Source organism: Equus caballus, chromosome 2 (genome assembly GCF_041296265.1).
Source record: "Equus caballus isolate H_3958 breed thoroughbred chromosome 2, TB-T2T, whole genome shotgun sequence".
NCBI lineage: Eukaryota > Metazoa > Chordata > Mammalia > Perissodactyla > Equidae > Equus > Equus caballus.
The window spans coordinates 62,992,722-63,014,966 of NC_091685.1; the positions used below are offsets into that span (position 1 = coordinate 62,992,722).

The 22,245-nt window shown below is 42.1% G+C and overlaps 1 protein-coding gene and 1 long non-coding RNA gene across 3 annotated transcripts in view; one reads left to right on the top strand and one right to left on the bottom strand.

Moving 5' to 3' along the window:
- Nucleotides 1-12,668, top strand: part of ELP3 (elongator acetyltransferase complex subunit 3) — a 95,535-nt gene extending 82,867 nt beyond the window's left edge. For both annotated transcript variants that reach the window (XM_001495587.6, XM_070261279.1), the window contains one exon: nucleotides 11,399-12,668. In XM_001495587.6, coding sequence (XP_001495637.1) covers nucleotides 11,399-11,475 — 77 coding nt within the window. In that variant the 3' untranslated portion in view covers nucleotides 11,476-12,668. The remainder of the gene's footprint in view (nucleotides 1-11,398) is intronic.
- The window catches only part of LOC111772507 (uncharacterized), a 114,713-nt gene that overhangs the window by 26,325 nt on the left and 66,143 nt on the right, over nucleotides 1-22,245 (bottom strand). Inside the window, exon 2 of the long non-coding RNA XR_002806399.2 lies at nucleotides 10,888-11,174. This is a non-coding gene — a long non-coding RNA (uncharacterized lncRNA). The remainder of the gene's footprint in view (nucleotides 1-10,887; nucleotides 11,175-22,245) is intronic.

Here is a 22,245-nt window from a genome sequence, read left to right on the forward strand (position 1 = left end):
ATTGTTTTCTTTGCACCTAAAGAATTTATTTTAGTAATAATCTGCAGGTAACAAAGTATTCATTTTGATTGTATGAAATGTCTTTATTTTGTTTCATTCTTGAGGGAAGTTTTCACTGAGTATAGAATTCTGGGGTTGCATTTATATTTCTTTCAGCACTTTGAAGCTGTCTTTCCACTGTCTTCTGGCTTTTAATGATGCAGTTAAGAAATCAGATGTCTGTCTTTGAGGATATCCTGCTGGCTGTTTTTATGTTTTTTTTTTTTTTAATATCATCTTTGTTTTTAGGCTGTCTTTGTTTTCTCTAGTTTGACTATGATGTTTCTAGGTATAGATTTCCTCTGCTTGGATTGCTTAGGCATCATTGGGCTTAACTGGTGAGTTGATTTTTTTTTTTTTTTTTTTTTTTTTTTTTTTAGTTCTGAGTAATTTTCAGCCTCTAACTCATATGTTGACTGTATCCCATTCTCTCCCCCTCTCTTCCTGGGACTCCGATTAAACATGTGTTAGACCTACTCATTGTATCCATTGTGTCTCATACCCTCTTCTCCTACCCCCATTTTTTTTTCTCCATTACTAATTCAGTCTAATCTACTGCTAAACTCATCCATTAATGAGCCCTTATTTTATTTTTTAACTCTCTGATTTCTGGTATCTTTTTCCACTCTTTTATATCATGTTTTATAGTTTCCTGATGCTTTTAAACATTCTTAAATTCACCTTCTATCTCCATGAACATAGTAAGCATAGCTCTTCTACAGTCTATATCAAATGATTTCAAATCTGGAGTCCCTGCAGTCTCTTGTTTCTTATCATGGTGTCTTGTCTCAAAGGGTACTTCATCACTTTTTATTATTTGCTGAGCATTTTGTGAGAGAATTTGCTTTTAGGAATACTCAAGACCTAGGTGATATTAGATTCCTGCAAGGAGGATCTCTCTTTGCTTTTGCCAGGCATCTAAAAGCACTAGTTGTCGAGGAATAAGGCTTGAGGTTTATCTAGGTCATCTAGGTGACCCCTTCCCCAGCAATCCCTCCCATCACTTCAAAGTGAGAAAGTTGTTATGCCGGGGTCTGTGCTTTTGCCAGGCTCTGAACTCAGAACCCTTGTTCCTTCATCTCCTTGAGACTTGGAAGCAATTCTGCCTCTCATTGCTCTTCCACCTCCCACAGTGTAGACAACAGCCCTTTGTTGAGGGGAGTGAGATGAGTATTATAGCTGGTCCTCGTCTTCTGGTGGCCACATGACTCCTACCCAGTCCCACTTGTCTCCTGCCAGCCTTTGTGGATGTCAGCTCCCCTTCTTGGATTGGCAAATGCTACTGAGGCAGAAGAGGCTCTACTCGCTTCTTGATGCTCACATTGTCTTATTCTCTGCCTGATATTTAATAACTGTTGGACCTTTGATATTTTTTTTAAAGTGGAAGCATTTTAAATTTTGTTCAAATTTTTAAATTGTCCTCAGCTGGAAAGTTAATCAGAATCATTTAGTCTGCCATAATCAAGCCTGAAGTCACCTTCTCTTCTATAAACTTAAATACTTCTGGCTTGTCTGCCATTCCTCTAGGATCTAATTCCCATCATTGTTCCAACTTTGTTGCTTTTTCTCCCAAACTCTATATTGTATTTCTCGTTTTGAAAAGGGTGACCACAGTTTATCAAGCTGTTACTGAAAAGTATCCCCCTTCCCAATTGTTCTTACATTTCTAAGCCCTATCTGTTTACAAAGATCTGTTTTTTATTGCCTGCCTATGTTATTAGACCCTTTTATGTGACTTATTCTTCTGTTTCTTACCAAGCTGTTAGCAAAATGCAAATAAGGTCACCATATTTGTTTCATCTAGTTATTCATCAAATAGAGGACACTGAAAAACTGGAGGTGAGGTGATCAAGACAAGTCCTATGTCCTTTCTGTACTGTGCTATTACCAGAGCAGACAATGTTTAAAGCCAGAGTTGGGGAAGCAGGGTCGGGCGTTACCCATAACACAGGCGCCATAGCTCATTAGAAATAGTGAGCCATGGAGTCAGGCAAGCTGGGTCTGAATTACAATTCTGCTTCCCAGCTGTGTGACCTTGAGTTACGACCCTTTCTGAAAATCACATTCTCATAGGATAATAATTCCAATCTTGTTAGGTTTTAAATTAAGTTTGTGCATGTTGAACATCTAGCATGCAATGCTGGCATGTATTCAAGTGCTCAGAAAAATGTCTTCCTCCTCCGGCTTTATACTTTATAGTCACTCAACTATAAAGTTGTTCTTCCTTTGTTTTGAGATGAAGTGAGAATCACAAGCTGGGTCTAGTTTAGGTTCATTTCTTGCTCCTGACTTATTTTCTCTTTTAAAGGGAAATGTGTTTATTTTCAGTGTTCTAAGCCTTTACGTGGTATTGGATTTATCCCCTTAGAAGGACAAGGCTGTAGTAACGTTGAGAAGCAAAGAGTTGTTTTTCAGCCAATTCAGGCATCACGTTGACTAGTTTACTCCTTTTGCCTGCTTCCTCCCCTTATGTTTTCTAAAATAGAATCAGAGTAGAATTTAAGTAAACAGCTAGGTTTGTTCCATTTTCATCTTTGATTAATCATCTTTAAGGTTTTGTGATTTTTCCCCCCACTTTTAAATTAAAGAGCATTGATCAACCCATAATTAACCTGCTCTTATAGCCAGTGGCTGAAGCAGTTGGCATGTACGTTTTATGTGATTGCCTTTCTTTCCTCAATATTTAGAGTAATCAAAACTGTGTCTTAAGCTAAATGGTACGTATCTTTCAAAGGGAGGGAGAGGGGGTCAGAAAGCAGAGGACTTTTTGTCCACTCTGAGGGCTTGAGGCTTGAAAGCATTTGTTATGGAAAAATGCTTGTAGCCCCTGGTCCCCGCAGGTGGGAGGTTCATTGGAGCACTAAGCCAGAGATCGTAGTTGGGACAGGGGAAGGGGCTTTCCCACCGATGCTCACCAGCTCTCTGCTCCTCATCCATTTGGAGCAGGCAGTGTCCTCTGCCTTTCATTTCACGCTCTGCCCTGGGGCTGCATTCTATCTAAAGTGCCTGCAGCTAACACATCACCTATCATGTTAATAACTCAGTTTTTAATCTCTAAAACTTATGCACACACACAAAAGCTTATTTTCTCCTCCCAAAAGAGTATGTGTCCTAGGGCAGAGGTGGAGGCCAGTGAGGTCAATACAGAGGCTGGTCACTAAAGCCAAATCTCAGAATATCACTCTAGGTACATTTCAAGATATTCTTTTTTTCACCTTACCTCATTTGATGATCATCGCAGCTGATAAAGTGGTGAAGATAAACATATTTATCCTGCCTCCAAGTGTAGGAAAGAGGCCCTTGTGATAGAGGTAGCTTCTGTGGTTGTGGGTTAGGTAACTTGGAGGATACAACAAAGCAAGCATTTTGACTCCCACACTCCTCCACATCCTTAATGCTCTACTGACAACTGTCTGCTCTGTAGTAGGGCACCCTGGGGACTGCTGCATATAAATCCCCAACCTGAGGATTTAGCAGCATCACATGCAGGTGATGGGTAGAGAACTCCGTTACTTGTGCAGCCCGCTGCGTCTCTCCTCAAGGGCAGGAGCAACGTTCCACTGGGCCTGTGAGACAGCCTGCCCACGTCAGTCCAGGAGGTTAGCTGACGTCAGCTGTGAAATGTAATTGCTTTTTCTTGGCTGGCTAACAAAAGGAAAGTTACCGTGACGAGGACTGTCTAGGAGCCCTGCTAAACATGGAGGGGAGAGCAGAGCGCAGCCTTCACCCGGCCCAGCTGATGGCACGTTCCCGTAGAAGCTGGCTAAGAATACTAATAATTTTGCCAGACTGTTCTGCAGATTATAGAAACAGGGAGAAATCTGTCTTTCACAAAACAAGAGGCACAAAGAAATGCAAATGGGGAATATTTTTGTTTAGTTGTTTAAGTAAGAAGAGATTGGAATCCAGGCTGGCTAGAGGTCATACTTCTTTCCCCAGAATACTTAAAGCTTCCCAGGGGGCCCGGAAGTAGACTTTCCATCTCAGTGCTCCTGCATGTTATTGAAACTAAGGATAGGAGCTGAAAACTAGGCCTTTCCTTCAAAAAGGCACATAGCAAAGCTTGAGTGCCTCTCTTCAAGTTGGTAGTGGTTTCTAGGGCCCACCTCCTGTATAACAGCAAAAGTAGAGAGCCCAGGAGGCAGTGTGCTCTGCGGGAATCATTACTGAGGAGTTGTGGGTGGTACCCCCATAAAGCTGTTCTCTTCACCGGCAAGCTTAGGAGAACAGGGCACTCTAGATCATTGAACTCTGCACTTATTCAAGGGCTGTCCAGTCCTGTGTTCAATGTGAGGAGCAGCTGCTCTCTCACCTCTGCACCTATTTACGCTGGACAGACGTGGTTGCGGCATGTTTTGGGAAGTAAGGCACTCTGACTAACTGCACATCTTCAGTCTGGGAATTACTTGTAAAGAATATTACCATCATTGTTTGAAAGAGGAGAATTAAGTGAGCTGAGCAGAACCAAAAGGAAACACTGAATATATTTTGTGACTTCACACAAGTAAAAAGCTGGAAGCATTAGAAGTCTGGTAGATGAACTGATAATTGTTGAAGCTGGGTAGTGGGTATATGGAGGTTCGATATACTATCATGTCTATTTTATATATTTACAATTCTCCATAAGAAATTGTTTTAAGTCTGTGGAAAATGACATCTGTTTTATAAAATTGGAGTAGAAATATAAAAATCCAGGAATATTTCTGAAAAATGTAGGGGCAGTTTTTATTAGATGGAGGTAATGGTATAAATCAGAAAGCTGCCTCTAAATTTTTAGCTAACAAGGTAGGAAATTGTACCTAAATTAAGAAGCCCTGCCCTTCATCCCTTTACAGTGAGTCATTCCCACTACCTGGCACCTAACATACAGCCAGTTCTTTTTTTTCTTTGTATGCACACAACATAGCAATAACTGAATACAGTACAGTAAATCTGCAAGCATTTATTGCATATTGATTATATGCCAGATACTGTACTAATCCCTAATGATAGAAGTCATTGACTTCAAAGAGCTGACGTTCTAGGAGGGGAGATAGACATGCAGGTAAAATAAAGCACAGCATGATTACTAAAGCAATAGAACAGCTAGCATGGAGAGAGGGGGTTATGAATTCCAGCTTCTCTGTGGATAGGGGAAGTGTGTGCAGAGGTCTCCTGGGTAGTGGTGTCCAAGTTGTGGGTTCAGGGATGAATGGGAGTGCACTGTGGAGTGGCTTGCTGCTGAGGGACAGCACTGAAGGGGCAGCAGCAAAGCCAGCATGGTAGACTAGTGAAATTATACCTGTTGTGATAATCCTGGACTGTAAGTAGTAAAGTCAGTGGTGGCAGGAACTAAAGCTGAAGAGGTGAACCAGAGGCTGGACATGAGAGACTTTGTATATCAGGCTGAGGAATTTGGGACACGCCATGAGCAGTTTTAAATAGGAGAGTGGCATGGTCAGAATTACCACTCTGGATTTTGATTTTAAGTGGTGATTTGACCTCATGTGTTGATCTCTTCCTCTCCTCAAGCTTATATGTCAGTTCTAATATTTTCAGTTACAAGTAACAGAAAACTCAGCTCAAAATGGCTTAAACTTAACGTGGATGAATCTTGAAGCTATTGTGCCAAGTGAAATAAGCAAATCACAAAAGGACAAGTACTGTGTGATTCCCACTTACTTTGAGGTACCTAGAGTAACCAGATTCATAGAGACAGAAGGTAGAATGGTGGTTGCCAGGGATGAGGGAAGGAAGAATAGGTAGCTATTGTTAAATGGATACAGAATTTTACAAGATGAAAAGAGTTCTGGAGATGGATGGTGGTGAGGGTTGCACAACCATGTGAATGTACTTCATACCACTGTCTCCATCTTCCCACTTTGCCATTCTCCATACATCACTGCTTCCTCCTCAGCCAACTCCCCTTGCAAGGCTACTGCTCTACTCAGTCCAAGAAAAGAGATCATTTTTCTCTGTCTCTTTTTAAGAGAAAGTAAGGCTTCCAAAATCACATATTACTCAATGTCTCCACTTGCACGTCTAATAGCCATTTCATCTGCATAGCCAAAACCAAGCTCTTGATTTCCCTCTCTACCCCTTCTTTTCACCATCTTTCCAGTCTCAGTAAACGGCAACTCCTTCTTTCTCCAAACCGTTGCTTATGCAGACCAAAACTTTTAGAGTCATTTTGGACCCCTCTCTTTATGTCACACCCTACATCCATCAACAAATTCTTTTGACTCTGCCTTAAAAGATATTTCCAGATTCCAGCTACTTTTCACCGCTATGACTCTCCTTTGCGCCACCACCATCTCTAACCTAGATTATTACAAGATCTTCTTAACTGGTCTCCCTATTTCTGCCCTTGATCACTTATGCATTGAACAAATATTTATTGAGTACTTAATAACGTGCCAGGCATTGCTCTGGGCACCAGCAATTCTGCAGTGAACAGAACAGATAAAAATCCCTGCCCTCCTGGAGCATTCCTTCTCTTCTCAAAACAGCAATCAGAGTGATCTCTTTCAAATGCAAGTCAGTCATGTCGCTCCTTTGATGAAAATCCTTAGATTCACCTGCCCATGCTAATGGCCTCTGCATGGCCCTGAAGATGAGGAAAAGTCAGGTTTTAATTTTGACGTGCCTGTGCCTCTACTGAATGCTGTCATGTCACAGAGCATAGTTCACTTTGAATGTGGATGCTAAAGTGGGAGAAAGGGAGGTGGAAAAATAGTTTCTAGCAAGTGGGATTCTAGAAACGGAAAGCACTGCATTGAATGACTTCAGATGCGTCTGTATGATATAGTGATGGCTCTTAACCACCTGCCTCTCATCCTACTCATTCCACCTTGTTTCACTGAATTCTTTGGACAAATTGAGCTCTTAAAACACATTGAAACATCTATTAAATAGGTGTGCCTCCTCGAGTTTCGTTTTTGTTTTTTTGAGATATATATGCAATAAAGTACAACATTTTAAGTATACCGCTTGATTAATTTTTGCATCTATCTATTCCCATGTAACTACTAACCCAGATCAAGATACAACATTTTCAGCACTCCAAAAGACTTTCCTTTTCCTTTCTCAGTCCATATCTTTCAGATGTAACCAGTATTCTGACTTCTATCACCATAAAATTTGTTTTGCCTGTGTCTGAACTTCGTGTTGATGGAATTTATATCTGATTTCTTTCATGCAAAATGAAGTCTCTGAGAGTCATTCATGTTGTTGCAGATAGCTATAGTCCTTTCACTTTTTGTTGCTATGTAGTATTCCATTGTGTGAAAATACCACAATTGAAGAAATTAAAGGAGAAATCAAAAAGTATCTGGAGACAAATGAGAATGAAAATACACCATACCAACTAATATAGGATGCAGCAGAAGCAGTCCTAAGAGGGAAATTCATAGCAATACAGGCCCACCTTAACAAACAAAAATATCAAATAAGCAATCTTAAAATACACCTAAGAGAATTAGAAAAAGAACAAACAGAGCGCAAAGTAAGCAGGAGGTGGTAAATAAAAATTAGAGCAGAAATAAATGAAATTGAAAGAAAAGAACAGAAAGGATCAATGAAACAGTTGTTTCTTTGAGAAGATAAACAAAACTGACAAACCCTTAGCCAGACTTACTAAGAAAAAGAGAGAAGGCTCAAATAACTAAAATCAGAAATGAAAGAGAAGAAATTGCAACCAATACCACAGAAATACAAAGGATTAGAGGAGAATACTATGAAAAACTATATGCCAACAAATTGGATGACCTAGAAGAAATGGATAAATTCTTAAACTCATACAACCTCCCCAAACTGAATCAAGAAGTAATGGAGAATCTGAATAGACCAATCACAAGTTAAGAGATTGAAACAGTAATCAAAAACCTCCCCAAAAATAAAAGTCCAGAACCATATGGCTTCTCTGGAGAATTCTACCAAACATTCAAAGAAGATTTAATACCTATCCTTCTCAAACTGTTCCAAAAAACTGAGGAAGATGGAACACTTCATAATACATTCTATGAGGCCAACATCACCGTGATGCCAAAGCTAGACAAGGACAACGCAAAGAAGGAAAATTATAGGCCAATATCACTGATGAACATAGAGGCAAAAATCTTCAACAAAATATTGGCAAACCAAATACAGCAATACATTTAAAAAGATCATACACCATGATGAATTGGGATTTATACCAGGGACACAGGATGGTTCAACATCCACAGATCAATCAGTGTGATACACCACGTTAACAAGATGAGGAATAAAAACCACATGATCATCTCAGTAGACACACAGCATTTGACAGTTTCAAATATCTATTTATTCTAAAAACTCTAAATAAAACGAGAATAGAAGGAAAGTACCTCAACATAATAAAGGCCATATATGACAAACCCAGAGCCAACATCGTACTCAGTAGGGAAAAACTGAAAGCCATCCTTCTCAGAACAGGAACAAAGATAAGAATGCCCACTCTTGTCACTCTTATTCAACATAGTACTGGAGGCTTTGACCAGGGCAATTAGGCAAGAAAAAGAAATAAAAGGTATCCAAGTTGTCAAGGAAGAAGTGAATCTCTCGCTATTTGCAGATGACATGATTTTATACTTTGAAAACCCTAAAGAATCTATCGGAAAACTATTGTAATAATCAACAACTACAGCAAACTTGCAGGGTACAAAATCAACTTGGAAAAATCACTTGCATTTCTATACTCTAATAATGAACTAACAGAAAGAGAACTCAAGAATATAATCCCATTTACAGTCACAACAAAAAGAATAAAATGTCTAGGAATAAATTTAACCAAGGGGGTGAAAGACCTATACAATGAAAACTAAGACATTATTGAAAGAAATCGATGATGACATAAAGAAATGGAAAGATAATCTATGCACATGGATTGGAGGAATAAATATAGTTAAAATATCCATACTACCTAAAGCAATCTACAGATTCAATGCAATCCCAATCAGAATCTCAATGACATTCTTCACAGAAGTAGAACAAGGAATCCTAAAATTCATATGGCGCAACAAAAAACCCTGAATAGCTAAAGCAATCCTCAGAAAAAAGAACAAAGCTGGAGGCATCACAATCCCCAACTTCAAATATACTACAAAGCTATAGTAATCAAATCAGCATGGTACTGGTACAAAAACAGACACAGATCAATGGAATAGAACTGAAGCCCAGAAATAAAACCACACATATGCAGACAGCTAATTTTCAATAAAGGAGCTAAGAACATATAATGGAGAAAGGAAAGTCTCTTCAATAAATGGTGTTGGGAAAATTGGACAGCCACATGCAAAAGAATGAAAGTAGACCATTGTCTCATGCCACACACAAAAATAAACTCAAAGTGGATCAAAGACCTGAAGCCATAAAACTCCTAGAAAGTATAGGCAGTACACTTTTTTTTCCCCCTTTTTCTCCCCAAAGCCCCCTAGTACATAGTTGTGGGTCCTTCCAGTTGTGGCATGTGGGATGCCACCTCAGCATGGCCTGATGAGCGGTGCCATGTCCACACCCACGATTCGAACATGCGAAACCCTGGGCCACCGAAGCAGAGTACACAAACTTAACCACTCAGCCACGGGGCCGGCCCCAGCAGTACACTCTTTGACATGGTCTTAGAAGGATCCTTTCAAATACCATGTCTGTGTGGGCAAGGGAAACAAAAGAAAAAATAAACTAGTGGGACTTCATAAGACTAAAGAGCTTCTGCAAGGCAAAGGAAACCATGAACAAAACAAAAAGAGAACCCACCAACTGGGAGAAAATATTTACAAATCATATATCCGAGAAGGGGCTAATCTCCAAAGTATATAAGGAACTCACACAACTAAACAAAAAAACGAAAACCTGATCAAAAAATGGGCAGAGGATATGAACAGACGTTTTTTCAAAGAAGATACACAGGTGGCTAATAGGCGTATGAGAACATGCTCAGCATCGCTGATCATCAGGGAAACGCAAATCAAAACCGCACTAAGATACCACCTCACACCCTTAGAATGCCCGCAATCACCGAGACAAAGAGGGACAAATGTTGGAGAGGCTGTGGAGAAAGGGAACCCTCTTACACTGCTGAATCCAGCTATCCCACTATTGGATATTTATCCAAAGACCTTGAAATCAACAATTCAAAGAGACTTATGTACCCCTGTGTTCATTGCAGCCTTGTTCACTATAGCCAAGAAGTGAAAGCAACCCAAGTGCCCATCAACTGATGACAGGATAAAGATGTATTATATATATACAACGGAATACTACTCAGCCTAACAAAAGACAAAATCATCCCATTCGCAACAACATGGATAGACCTTGAGGGTATTATGTTAAGCAAAGTAAGCCAGAGGGAGAAAGACAAACACCATATGATCTCACTCATGTGGAAGATAAACTAACACACGAACAAAGAGAATAGTTTAGTGGTTACCAGAGGGGAAGGGGATTGGGAGGGTGGGCACAAGAGGTGAAGGGGCACGTATGGTGACTGACAAATAGTGATGTACAACTGAAATTTCACAATGTTATGAACTATTATGACCTCAGTAAAAATTAAACAGCCCCGGCTCTTAACCACGCCTACGGATGTTCCCGTATAAGCCCTGCCTTACCCTCTTATCCTGTGTTGTATTTTAGAGGCAGCATTTAGGATAGTGTTTCTCAAACTTAATATATAGATTCCTTTTAAAGAAAAACAGTTCATAGACTTTAGTATTGACTTAAAGCAGCTAATGTTCCTTAAATGTTTACAAACATAAAAGTGGTCTAAACTTCTGGTGCTTCTGCTGATAATATAACAAGACAAATACACCAATTAATACAAACAAAACTGATAGAACGCAAATTAAGTACCATTAATTTAATGTGACTGATGGTGAGATTTTGCTGAAATTGTCGCTCGTGATGAGTGAGTGTGGCACTGACACTCATACGCGAGTTCTTTCTTCCTTCAGCATGCCTTTGCTGCTGGCAGCTCTCCGGATCCCCTCTTCTCTCCTTCAGACTTCCAGGAAACCATAATACTGTCTGGCTTCATTGCGAGTGTAGACATCTAACCCATTAAATCCACCTCTTCTCATTCACCTGCGACGTCTGAAGTAGTGCTGTGTGCTGCCAGCAGGGTTGGAAATACGCAGGCTCTGAAATAGAGTTTCTGTATTTTAATACAGCTGGAATCCAAAGTAATGAAACTGTGCCGAACTTATTGAAATGGGGTTCAATCTTGATTGGAATTTGGTCTGTGAACGGGAGTGGGAGAGGGGAGGAGGACGGCTCAGAGGGGAGCCTCTGCTGGCTTTCGAGGGGTACTGACGTTTCGCTTAGTAGAGACTCTTCTTACTTTTGTTTTTCTGCTCCTTCACAGGGGTCGGCACCAGGAATTATTACAGAAAGATTGGTTACAGATTACAAGGCCCGTACATGGTAAAGACGCTAAAGTAACAGCCAAACCAGTCCCCCTTGGTGCGGTATCCTCCCTGGCAGAAAAAGAGATTGTGATATCTTAAATACTCAGCAGAGGCTGAGCAAAGCAAATGGACCTACCCTGTCTCCTGGCAAGGAGCTTCACCCCCAGCCTGCGGCCACAGAGACTGGAAACTGCTCTCAGGAGCAGGCCGGGCATCAGCCAACCGAGCCCCCCGAGCCTCTGGCACGCAGAGCTCCCATCCTCCCTCTCCTGCCCCTTCTCAAGAAGTCACTTCAGTTTTCAAAGTTTAAGTCATCTGTCCAATTTCTGAATTCTGCATGAGGCCTGCTTGACTCAGACACAGTGAGAAAAGCAAATTAATCAACTCATTTGGACACTATAATTCATGAAATAAAACTAGCTGTTACCATTTGAGGAGTAAACTTAGGACTAGGTTGTTTATAGTATACTGTAGGTCAGGTTGGAACATAGGAAAACTGTCAGGCTTTGATCTCTGGCCTTTAACAACGGATGCATTCCCGTACAGGAAAATGAGCTTTTGTTTTCATGCAACTCGTTCTGGTTTTTGTGCTGATGTATGAAATAACAGTGTGATGGGGAGAGAGGAATTGAGGTTTTAGGTTTGTATTTCAAGCTTGAAACCAGCCTTCCCCATTCAGGAGTCGACCATGATTGATGGGCCATTACAAACAGCCTTTATTTCACATTTTTTATTGTCTGTACTTCCCACACTCTGACAACTGCAAAACAATGTGAACAGCACTCAGGCCCAGAGAAGCGTTTGGCTTCCCCTGTGTCTGTCCTGAGCACGCAGAGTCTGACGTGCACGTGTCTGAGGTTGTGTGACCCTGAGTCAAGATTCATTTCCACAGAAGCTCTTCTCTGCATTTTAATTCTTTAAGATGGATTTTGGTTTGTTCTCAATGGAGAAAAGTAAAGAGTTCAACTCATATATGAAAACAAAAAAATAGAAAACAGATCCAAACCTAAAAATAGGGAACAGATTGGCGTTTTCAAAGGCTCATCCTGTAGAACTGCCTCTTTCTAACTTCTGGGTAACCTACCAAGGAGGCGCCCTGGAGAGGGGCAGCTCTTCAGAGCGTGGCTTACCCCTGCGCCCCTGGGCTTCTGCGGCATTCTATAAATGCTTATTAAATGGAATTGATTCCCCTAAAAGTTTCAAAAAATAAAGTCTTCAGCATACAAAGAAGAATCACGTAAGATTTTTTCCTCTCCCTGTAAATGCAGTGACATTTGCCATGAATTCATAGGTTTGAGTTTCCCATCTGTGACACTATTTCCTCCTGGGTACTGTTTGCCATTTCATGAAACTGCCACAAGGCAGATGGCATTGGCTTTCTTGTGGGCTCACTGGGGAACTACAAAGGCTTTCCATGAGTACAGTTTAGGGAATTTAGCTACTTCTCAATTATGCTTGTTTTCCCTATAAAAATGAAACTATTAAACTAAAACAGCATACACCATACTAGCTGTTAGCACACGTAACTGGAGATAGAGTGGACAGCGTGCTGGTCTCTGACTGCGGGCGCAGGCTCGCTTCTGCCTGCAGCGCGACTTGGCTAACACAAGAGTCTGGGCCTCCAGTTTCCCATCTGTTCTGTCTACCTAAAAGGACCAAAACCTGTAATGTACAAACACGTCCTTTATAAAATTGTAAAAAGGCATTCACATGTAAAGTTTCCTTTAAAAGATAATATAGAGCAAGATTTTAAAACAATTGCCTAGGATCTTGCACATTTCTACTAGATATCTGTCATTTTTTATCTGTATTTTCCTCTTAGGCCTGAGAATACCTCCTTTCTAGCTCTTCCTCAGCCTTCCTTGCAGTGAGTCTCCTAGCCTTGTGCACAGCTGCAGAGCTTGTAAAGCTTCACCAGTGGGGCAGAGCTCCTGCAGCCTTTCTGCCACTGGAAGCTTCAGCTTCTCTGCTAACTGCAAGGACTTTTCCTGGCATACGCAGTACTTGGCACCTCCACGGCCTGGTCCTCCGGAGGTGTGTGCTCTTCAGTCCAACGGGCCGCCTCACAAGATAGAGCAGTTAGGCGTGATCCTGCCAGCCTCAGCATGAAACCTGTAAAGCTACAGTTTGTGTTTCTGATCTATACTTAATGACTCCTTAGCAACCATCTCAAGCCCAGTCAGATAGCTCTGCTTTCAGTTCAGCTTTTTGTTAAATCACCTGGAGAGTTTAAAAAAAGAAAAAAAGCCATATAAAAAACAGACTGAAATCTATTTGAATAGAAAATGAGATTTTAAAAATACATTATCACCAAGTGAAAGGGCCTGGTAAAAGCTCATTGTTTCTCCAAGTTGGGAATGAATGGACCCCTTTTAAAGGAAAAAATACCTATTGACCCAAAAGAATACTGAAAAGTACAACTTAAAACCCAAAGCCTGTTCTCTGAAAACATCTTTCAAATTGCAAGTTTGCATTTCCAAAGGTTTTTGTGAGTTTTTTAAAGATTATCATCTAATTGAAGACAGAATTTTGTTCTTAAAGAACTCACAGACCCTTGAGTTTATGAAAGGGCTCAAGGTCTAGGTTCTGAAAACCTGGGCTCCTCTGTTAACTCTGAAGCTTTGGGCAAGTCCCCGCAGCTTTCTGAGCTACAGGTCCCCGTTTGTAACGTGAGATAAGAGCCGTCTTTCAGGGTGAGAGCAAGGATCGGATGTAGTCACATTTGAGAGGTATTGCGTAAACCAGGACGAACGCTATATAAGTAGTTGTTACACTAATGAAGTGGCTTCTTGACAGATGTGACCTTCAGCAAGTAAACTGTGCCTTAGCAAGTTTCCTCGCTGTGAAATGAAAATGATAAAAGCACCTCCCTCCTGCAGTACCTGTGAGGACTGAGTGTGCTCGTGTGTGTAAGGTCTTAGAACCAGGTCTGTGGAACATAAAACACTAGAAGTACTAGCTTTTGTTACTAATATCTGACAAGTGGCGGTATTTGGCCCATCTTAATGAGAGTTTCTTATCAGTTGGCAATAGAATCTGATTTTTTGCTAGAATCTCTAAATTTTGCTAGAAGCCGTGTCAGAAGAATAGATTCTCTGGTGCTCTGAGGCCTTCTCTTCTCCCATCCTCTAGTTGGTCCTTCTGTTTCCTTCACATGAGTCTAAGGTTACAAATGACTGTCAAATCCATGCTTTGAGGGACGAGAGGCAGACTCCGCAACAGCACAACAGCGTTTTAAGATATGACTCTCATTCTGGGGGCTTCCCGGAAAGCAGGCCAATATCAGTATGGGCTGCCGAGGTCCCCTGTGTGTGCTGGCAGCCATGTCCGCTCAGGGAGTCCCTCTGAGGGAGTTTGGCAGCCTTTCAGGGTGGGGAGGGGCGGGGCCACATTTCTGTATGTTAGGGTTGTGTATGCCGGCAATATGTTTGTGTTTCACTCTGTGAAGCAGTTCCAAAAACTAAGTTTACAGACTTTTTTAAGAAACTGATTTTAACATAGGCAGATAATCAAATACATGCCCGTAAGAAGTAGCAACCCAGCTGCCTTTCTGCATCTAGCTGTGCAGTGTCGTCTCCTGCCTCTGTCCTCACGTGCCGGAATACCCTTCTTGTCCACCTGGAAACTCCTCCTCCCAGGGAAGGAGCTGCCACCCAAGCCGCAGCAGGCGCTGGCCTCTACCCTAGGCTGCAGCCTCCACATCTGGGTTATCCTCACTGCAGCCCGAAAGCTGAACGCCTGTCTCCCCCAGTTAACAGATGAGAACACGGGGGCTGGTGTCTTCCTGAAGTCACAGACAGGGCCATCATGTTACCCAGTTCCATTCCTACACCGTCCACGGATCGCATACACTAACATGAAAAGTGCCCCCGAGCGGCCCAGCACAGCAGCCCTGGTCTCAGCTACTGAGTGGATTTAGGATTCAAACCCAAGTCAGTGACACAGCCTCTCTCACTCCACTCTACCCCACGTTTCCTTTTTTAGGACGAAATAAAGTTTCCAGCCAGCTTATGTTTAAAGAGGACACTAAAGAAGCACTGAGCAATGAGTGTGTGCTTTCACAGTATTATTTCATCCTCACAACAAACCAGCTTGTACAGTTGCAGCTAGTGAGAGAGAGTGCAAAGCCAAGAGTCTACTCTTTTTATTTAAATAAATATAGCTTTTTTTGTCCTAAAAATTACATATGCTCATTATAACGAAGTGAAACAGAAAAGTGCAACATAACCTGGAATCCCACCATCGGAGAGACAGCTGTGGTAAGCACTGTGAGGAACATCCTTCCAGCCGTCTCTCCTGCACACGAACATCACATAGGATCGTTTGACATAAAACGGTCACCTTGTGCATGTTGCTTTGGAACTGTGTTCCTGGACAGAATGTAACGTGAACATCTTCCCGTGTCAGTGCACACGGATCTGCTTCATCCTTTTTAATGACTGCATACCTGATATTCCATTCTCTGAGATGCCACAATTTTTTGAAGCAGGTCTTTCGTATCTTCTTTTATATTCTCATTGTCACAATAGCTAGGATCATGTACTAAGCGTGGGGCTGCGCACATTCATTGACTCAATACTAAGATTTGCTGCTGTAAGCTTTTTTCTGCAAGCATTCACTCATCCACAGGAGGCTGCTTCTGTGTCCCTCCCTTTACTTCTATCCCCAAGTCTTTCGACCCTTCATTCAAAACCCACCTTCCAGGAGGTAGGGGAGGAGCAAAGGTGCCTGGCACTTGGCCTTTCTCATTGAGAAGACAGCGGCACGTTTGATGGGGAACAAGTCCTGTCATGCAAAATGTCAGGCTGCCGGTTCACTGAAAGGCACTGAAACATGAACATGCTTTTATTGACTTTGAGGTGATCACACCTTAGCTTTTCTCCCCCGATGCAAGTTACTGCTTCAAGTCATATTCCTTTGCCATCTGGAGCCCTGCAGAGAAGCTTATCCTCTTGTCTCAGGGCCCATCTCGTCTGTGAGGTTAGCAAATGTGAGCCCCAAGCAGACGACCATACCTGCTGTCCCAACTAGGGCAGGAGAGGAAGGGCTCAGCACTTGGACCTCCAAGGAAGGGCCGGCCTGGCCTGCAGCTGCCTGATTCGAGGCTTGCTTTCACCTCTGGCTAGCTTGGCAAGAACTAGGGTCTTGGACCACTGCGTGTCTGGGGTGCAAGGGCGGCAGGCAAAGGATCATTTACATCTGCCTGAAGGAAAGGAAAGGAAAGGAAAGGAAAGGAAAGGAACGCTGGGGAAAGGGAGGAAGAAAGAGAAGTACTGTCTGCGGAGCAGAGGCCTGTTGGCGCCCTCGCAACAGTCCTCTGAGGTAGGAATTACGGTCTCCATTTTACAAAGGAGAAACCAAGCTTCAAAAGAGTTAAGTTAACCAAGGCCACAAAGTTAGTAAGTGAAGAGCTGCGTATAAAGGCAACAGATTGACATTTGCTGACTTGCAAAGATTCAAGGGCTCTAATACCTATGAGGAGTGGTAGCTCTAGAATTTCTAAAACAAAGGGTTTCGGGCTGGTGATTGTGTTGGAAAAGGATCCTTTTGAAGCTGTGTTTGCCTAGCAGACACTGTTTGCCCTCCACCCACCTACCTCAGGCCGCTTCTTGGTGCAACTGCCAATGAGCTCTTTGAAAAACTAGTTGCTGAAGAAATATAGCCAACAGATACATCCAAATTGGGAATAAGAACAATATGGAAAGAAAGACCCAGCAGTAAGTAATCAATCTATTTAAATAGAGAACTGAAACTAACTCTGAAAGTTACTGTTATAGAAAAGAATGGAAGCTTCTGGGTTAAAATGGAGGCTTGAATACACACATTTAGTTTTCCTCCCACCCAAACCTCACACAAGACCAAAGGCGATTTTAAAAAAAACATAAATCCACAATGACAGGAAGAGCAAAAGACAAGGCAAAAGTAGTAAGATTTTGGAGGCTATAAAGCACATGGATGTAGTAACTCACTTAGCATTTGAGACTGGGCAGTGGAGAAAGTTCACAGCCAACACAATTTCTACCTCAGAAACTTCAAAAGCCACAGGAACTGACAGTACCATACACTGGAGAGGAAGGGAAGAGTACAAAATCAGGAGGACTGCTGAAAGTTGTTTGACAGCAGTTAGGTTCCTAGGTCCCCATCCCATTCCTTCCGTTAAGCAGATGCTCTCTTCCCACCTCAGCAATAGTCTGGAGGTTTATTCTCTAAAGAGGGTCAAACAAAGGATCTTTGGATGAGAGAACTCTAGACAAAGTTGAAGGTCAGTGTAATGTAACTGAGAACAGGAGGATTAAGTGACCCATGCATACCGGAGAGTGAGTACTGAGACCTCCAATTGTTTTCCTCAACTCAGTTTTCAGAATGCTGGCAGCTAGACCTATTTCCTACAGGCCAGAAGTTGAAAGGCTCTTCTGGAAAATCTCACCAGCCCCAGAGGAAAGACCTAAAGATACTGTCATATAGAATTTCTCAAGAAACAACCCAGATGGCTGCTCCACAGCAAAATCAATAAGCCCCACTGCTATGAGCTGAATGTTTTTGTTCCCCCAAAATTCATATATTGAATCCCCATCCCCTGCAATGTGGCTTGATCCAATAATATTAGTGTCCTTGTAAGATGAGACAACAAAAGAGAGTGACATCACCAAGATGGTAACATAGGTCCTTCCCGGCTTTGTGCCCCCTCACAAGAAGAACAACTAACAACTATTCATGGACAAGAAACCACTGAGGAGAATTCTAGAACATGAGGGAGAGGCCGAAGCACTCCCCCTGCACCATAGAGACCAAGACAGATAGCATATAAAGGGGTAAAAGGAGCAGCTACATTCTGACTGCCTTGCCCCTCCCCCAGGCCAGCGCAGCACGATGTCAAGAGGTCACCTCTGAGCCTACAGTTCCTTCAGTGGGAAAAGAGCCTAGGTGGACATCACGCTCTCTCAGTGTTGTAGGTTACTTCATGGGAGCCGCCACTCTGGTCTTGCCCCATGGGGGATTGCAGGAGAATCTGTGGGACTTGACTACCGGGAAGCTGATTGTGATGAGGAAGGGGGGAGGGGCTTGCAACAACCAGCACTTGGATCTTGGCAGACCTAGTTCCTACCTGCAGTGCTCAAGTAGTAGTCCCAACCACTGCAGCTGCTTTGCGCATCTGCAGAGCCAAGATGGTGGCATAGTCTGACCAGGGAACTCAGCAGGATGCAGGTCTGCCTGATCTCAGTCCTCAAACAAAGAGCATTTTTTTTATCTCTGGAGCCTGGTCTTCCCCTGCCCAGGTAGGGGAGCTGAGTCATAGCCACATCCACTGCTGAGTGTACCTCCCAGCCCTCCCAACCAGAAGGCCTAATTGGGAACACCTGGAAGCTGCGTAGCCCAGCAACACTCAAGCAGAGGAGACAGCAAGCAAAGCTGATGAACCACAGAGCAAAGCCAGTGGCACCATTTGGCCAGGGAACTTGGGGAAATTGGTCAGCTTGAGTCAATGCCGCAAACAAAAGGCCTTGCCAAGCTTGGAGGGTTCCCCTGCTTTGCCCAGGCAGGAGAGCTAATTCATAGTCCCACCCACTGCTGAGTGTAGCTCCCAGACTCTTCCGACCAGAGAACCGGATGGGTAACGCCAGGGAGGCTGCTTGGAGCTGCCCTTCTCATCTCACCCTGGCAGGGGGGCTGAGTCATAGCCATATCCACTGCTGAGTATAGCTCCCAGCCCTGCCTGACCAGGAAGCCTGGCCAGAACACCTGGAAGCTGCATAGCCCAGCAATGCTCAAGCAGAGAGTATGGCAGGCAGAGCTGATTGTCTGCAAAGCCAGTGGCGCGATTCAGCCAGAGAACTTGGGGCATGGGTCAGCTTGAGTCAAGACAACAAATAAACAGCTTTATCAGCATTGGAGCTGGTTCTTTCACTCCACCTGGGGAACTAATTTGTAGCCCTACCCATTGCTGAATACAGCCTTCAGCCCACCCTACCAGGGAACCTAAGCAGAGCACGTGGGAAGTGCTTACAGAGGCACTTGAACAGAGAGCACAGCCTGTGGCTTTCCCCATCTTCAGAGCATAACCAGTGACTCCAGCTGGCCAGAGAATTCAGTACACAGTCTTGCCTGATTGGGGTTCCCAATGAATGTGCAGGCCCTGAGACCTGTCCTGCTGCCCTTCCAGGGCAGGGAAGCTAATTCAGACATCCCCTACTGCTGAGTACACTACCCAGTCCTGACCATCTGGTAAGTCTGACCAAAGAACCCAGGTAACTGTGACCTCATCCTACAGCCTCGCTTGGGCAGGGAACCAAGCCAGCAGTCCTATCTAACTGTTCTCAGTCAGAGAGTGGCACACCCTACTCCAGCCTCAGAGCTCAGGTAGCAACCTCTCCCCAAAATAGACCCTGTTAGCAAGTCCTACCTGCCCAAGAACATTACCAGCAGATATGTCCAGAAATCAAAACAGGGCTGACCAGTGAAGAACTATCTCTGCCAAAGGGAACCTGTAAAGTCTGGAAGAAGAGATTGCTTACTCAAATGTGCAGATACCAATGTGAGGAGTCAAGGATTATGAAATATAAGGTAAACATGATAGCACCAAAGGAAAATAATAAAGCTCCAATAACTGACCCGAAAGAAACAGATCTATGAACTGTCAAACAAAGAATTCAGAATAATCCTCTGAAAGAAGTTTAGTGAACTACAAGAACACACAACTAAACAAAATTAGTAAAACAATGCATGAACAAAATGAGTTCAACAGGGAAATAGAAACCATTTAAAAAAAAAAAAAAAAAAACAGAAATCCTAGAGTGAAAAATACAATGACTCAACTAAAGAATTCAATAGAGAGCTTCAAAAACAGACTAGACCATGTAGAAGAAAGAATCAATGACCTAAAAGACAGGTCATTTGAAGTTATTCAGTCAGAGGAGCAGAGGACAAAAGAGTGAAAAAGAGTGAAGAAAGCCTACAGGACTTATAGGACACAAGCAAAACACACAATATCCACATTATGGGAATTCTAGAAGGAGAAGAGAAAGAGAAATGGACAAAAAGTATATTTAAAGCAATAATAGCTAAAAATGTCCCAAATCTGGGGAGACAAATGGACATCCAGATCCGTGAGGCCCCAAAGACCCCAAATATATTGAACTTGAATAGGGGTACACTAACACGCATTATAATTCAATTGTCAAAAGTCAAAGACTGAGGAAGACTTTTGAAAGTAGCAAGAGAAAAGAGAAAAATTGCATATAAGGTAACTCCCACAAGACTATCCATGAATTTCTCAACAGAAACTTTTTAGGCCAAGAAAGAATGGAATGGTATATCACAAATAATTAGGGAAATGTAAATCAAAATGATAATGAGATATCACCTCACACCTGTTAGAATGGCCATGATCAAAATGACAAGGGATAACAAATGAGGTTGTAGAGAAAAGCAAACGTTTATGCACTATTGATGGGATTGTAAACTGGTACAGCCACTCAAAAAATTAAAAATAGAACTACCATATGATGCATCAATTTCACATCTGGGAATATATCTGAAGGAAATGAAAACACTATGTCAAATAAATATGTGCACCCTCATGTTCATAGCATCATTATTTGCAATAGCCAAGACATGAAAACAACCTAAATGTGCATCAAAGGATAAATGGATAAAAAAGTATACACACACACACACACAATGGAATATATTCAGCCATAAAAAAGAAGGAAATCTTGCCATTTGCAACAACATAATGGACCTTGAAGGCATTATACTAAGTGAAGCAAGTTAGAGAAAGACAAACACTGTATGATCTCATTTATATGTGGAATCTTTTAAAAAAAGGAAAAACTGAACTCATAGAAAAAGAGATAAGACTTGTGGTTACCAGAGGTAGGAAGTAGGGAGACAGGGAATTGGATTAAGGTATTCAAAAGGTAGAAACTTCTGGTTATAACATAAATAAGTACTAGGAACGTAATGTACAATATGATGACTATAGTTAACATTGCTATATGGTTTATGTGAAAGTCGTTAAGAGAGTAGATCCTAAGAATTCTCATCACAAGGAAAAAGCACATTTTTTTCGTTTTTTTTTTTTTTTTATCTATATGGAGATGGTGGATGTTAATTAAATTTGTTGTGGTAATAATTTCACAATATATGTAAGTCAAATCATTATGCTGTACATCTTAAACTTACACAGTGCTGTGTGTCAATTACATCTCAATAAAAGTGGGGGAAAAAAGAAGAGACAACAGAGAACTCACTCTCTCTCCACCATGTTGAGGATATAGCAAGAAGGCAGCCATCTGCAAGCCAGAAAGAGAGTCCTCACCAGGAATGAAACCCTGCCAGAACCTTGATGTTGGACTTCCCAGCCTCCAGAACTGTGAGAAAATAAATTTCTGTTGTTTAATCCACCCAGTTTGTGGTATTTTGTTACAGCGACCCAAGCAAATTAGATGCCCACTGTACACCCAGAGCTTCCCATCACCTTTTTAGTTCCCCTCCCCTCTTAAGCATGAGCAGACAGCCAAGAATTATTAGATTTCTGAGGAAAACCTCTCTCATGGAAGTCAGATCCAAAACAAACAGGCAAAAGAGACTTGGAGAAAACAGATACATTGGAGAAAAACTTCAAAAATCATTAATAGCCTCAAAGAGATAAGAGATGATATTACATCCATGAAATAGCAAGATGCTGTATATATATTCACAAAGGTAAACAAAAACACTAAGAAAAAACATGGAGATAAAATGAATATCACAGAAAATTGGAAGACCAGTCCATGAGGTCCAACAACTGAATAATAGGAGTTAC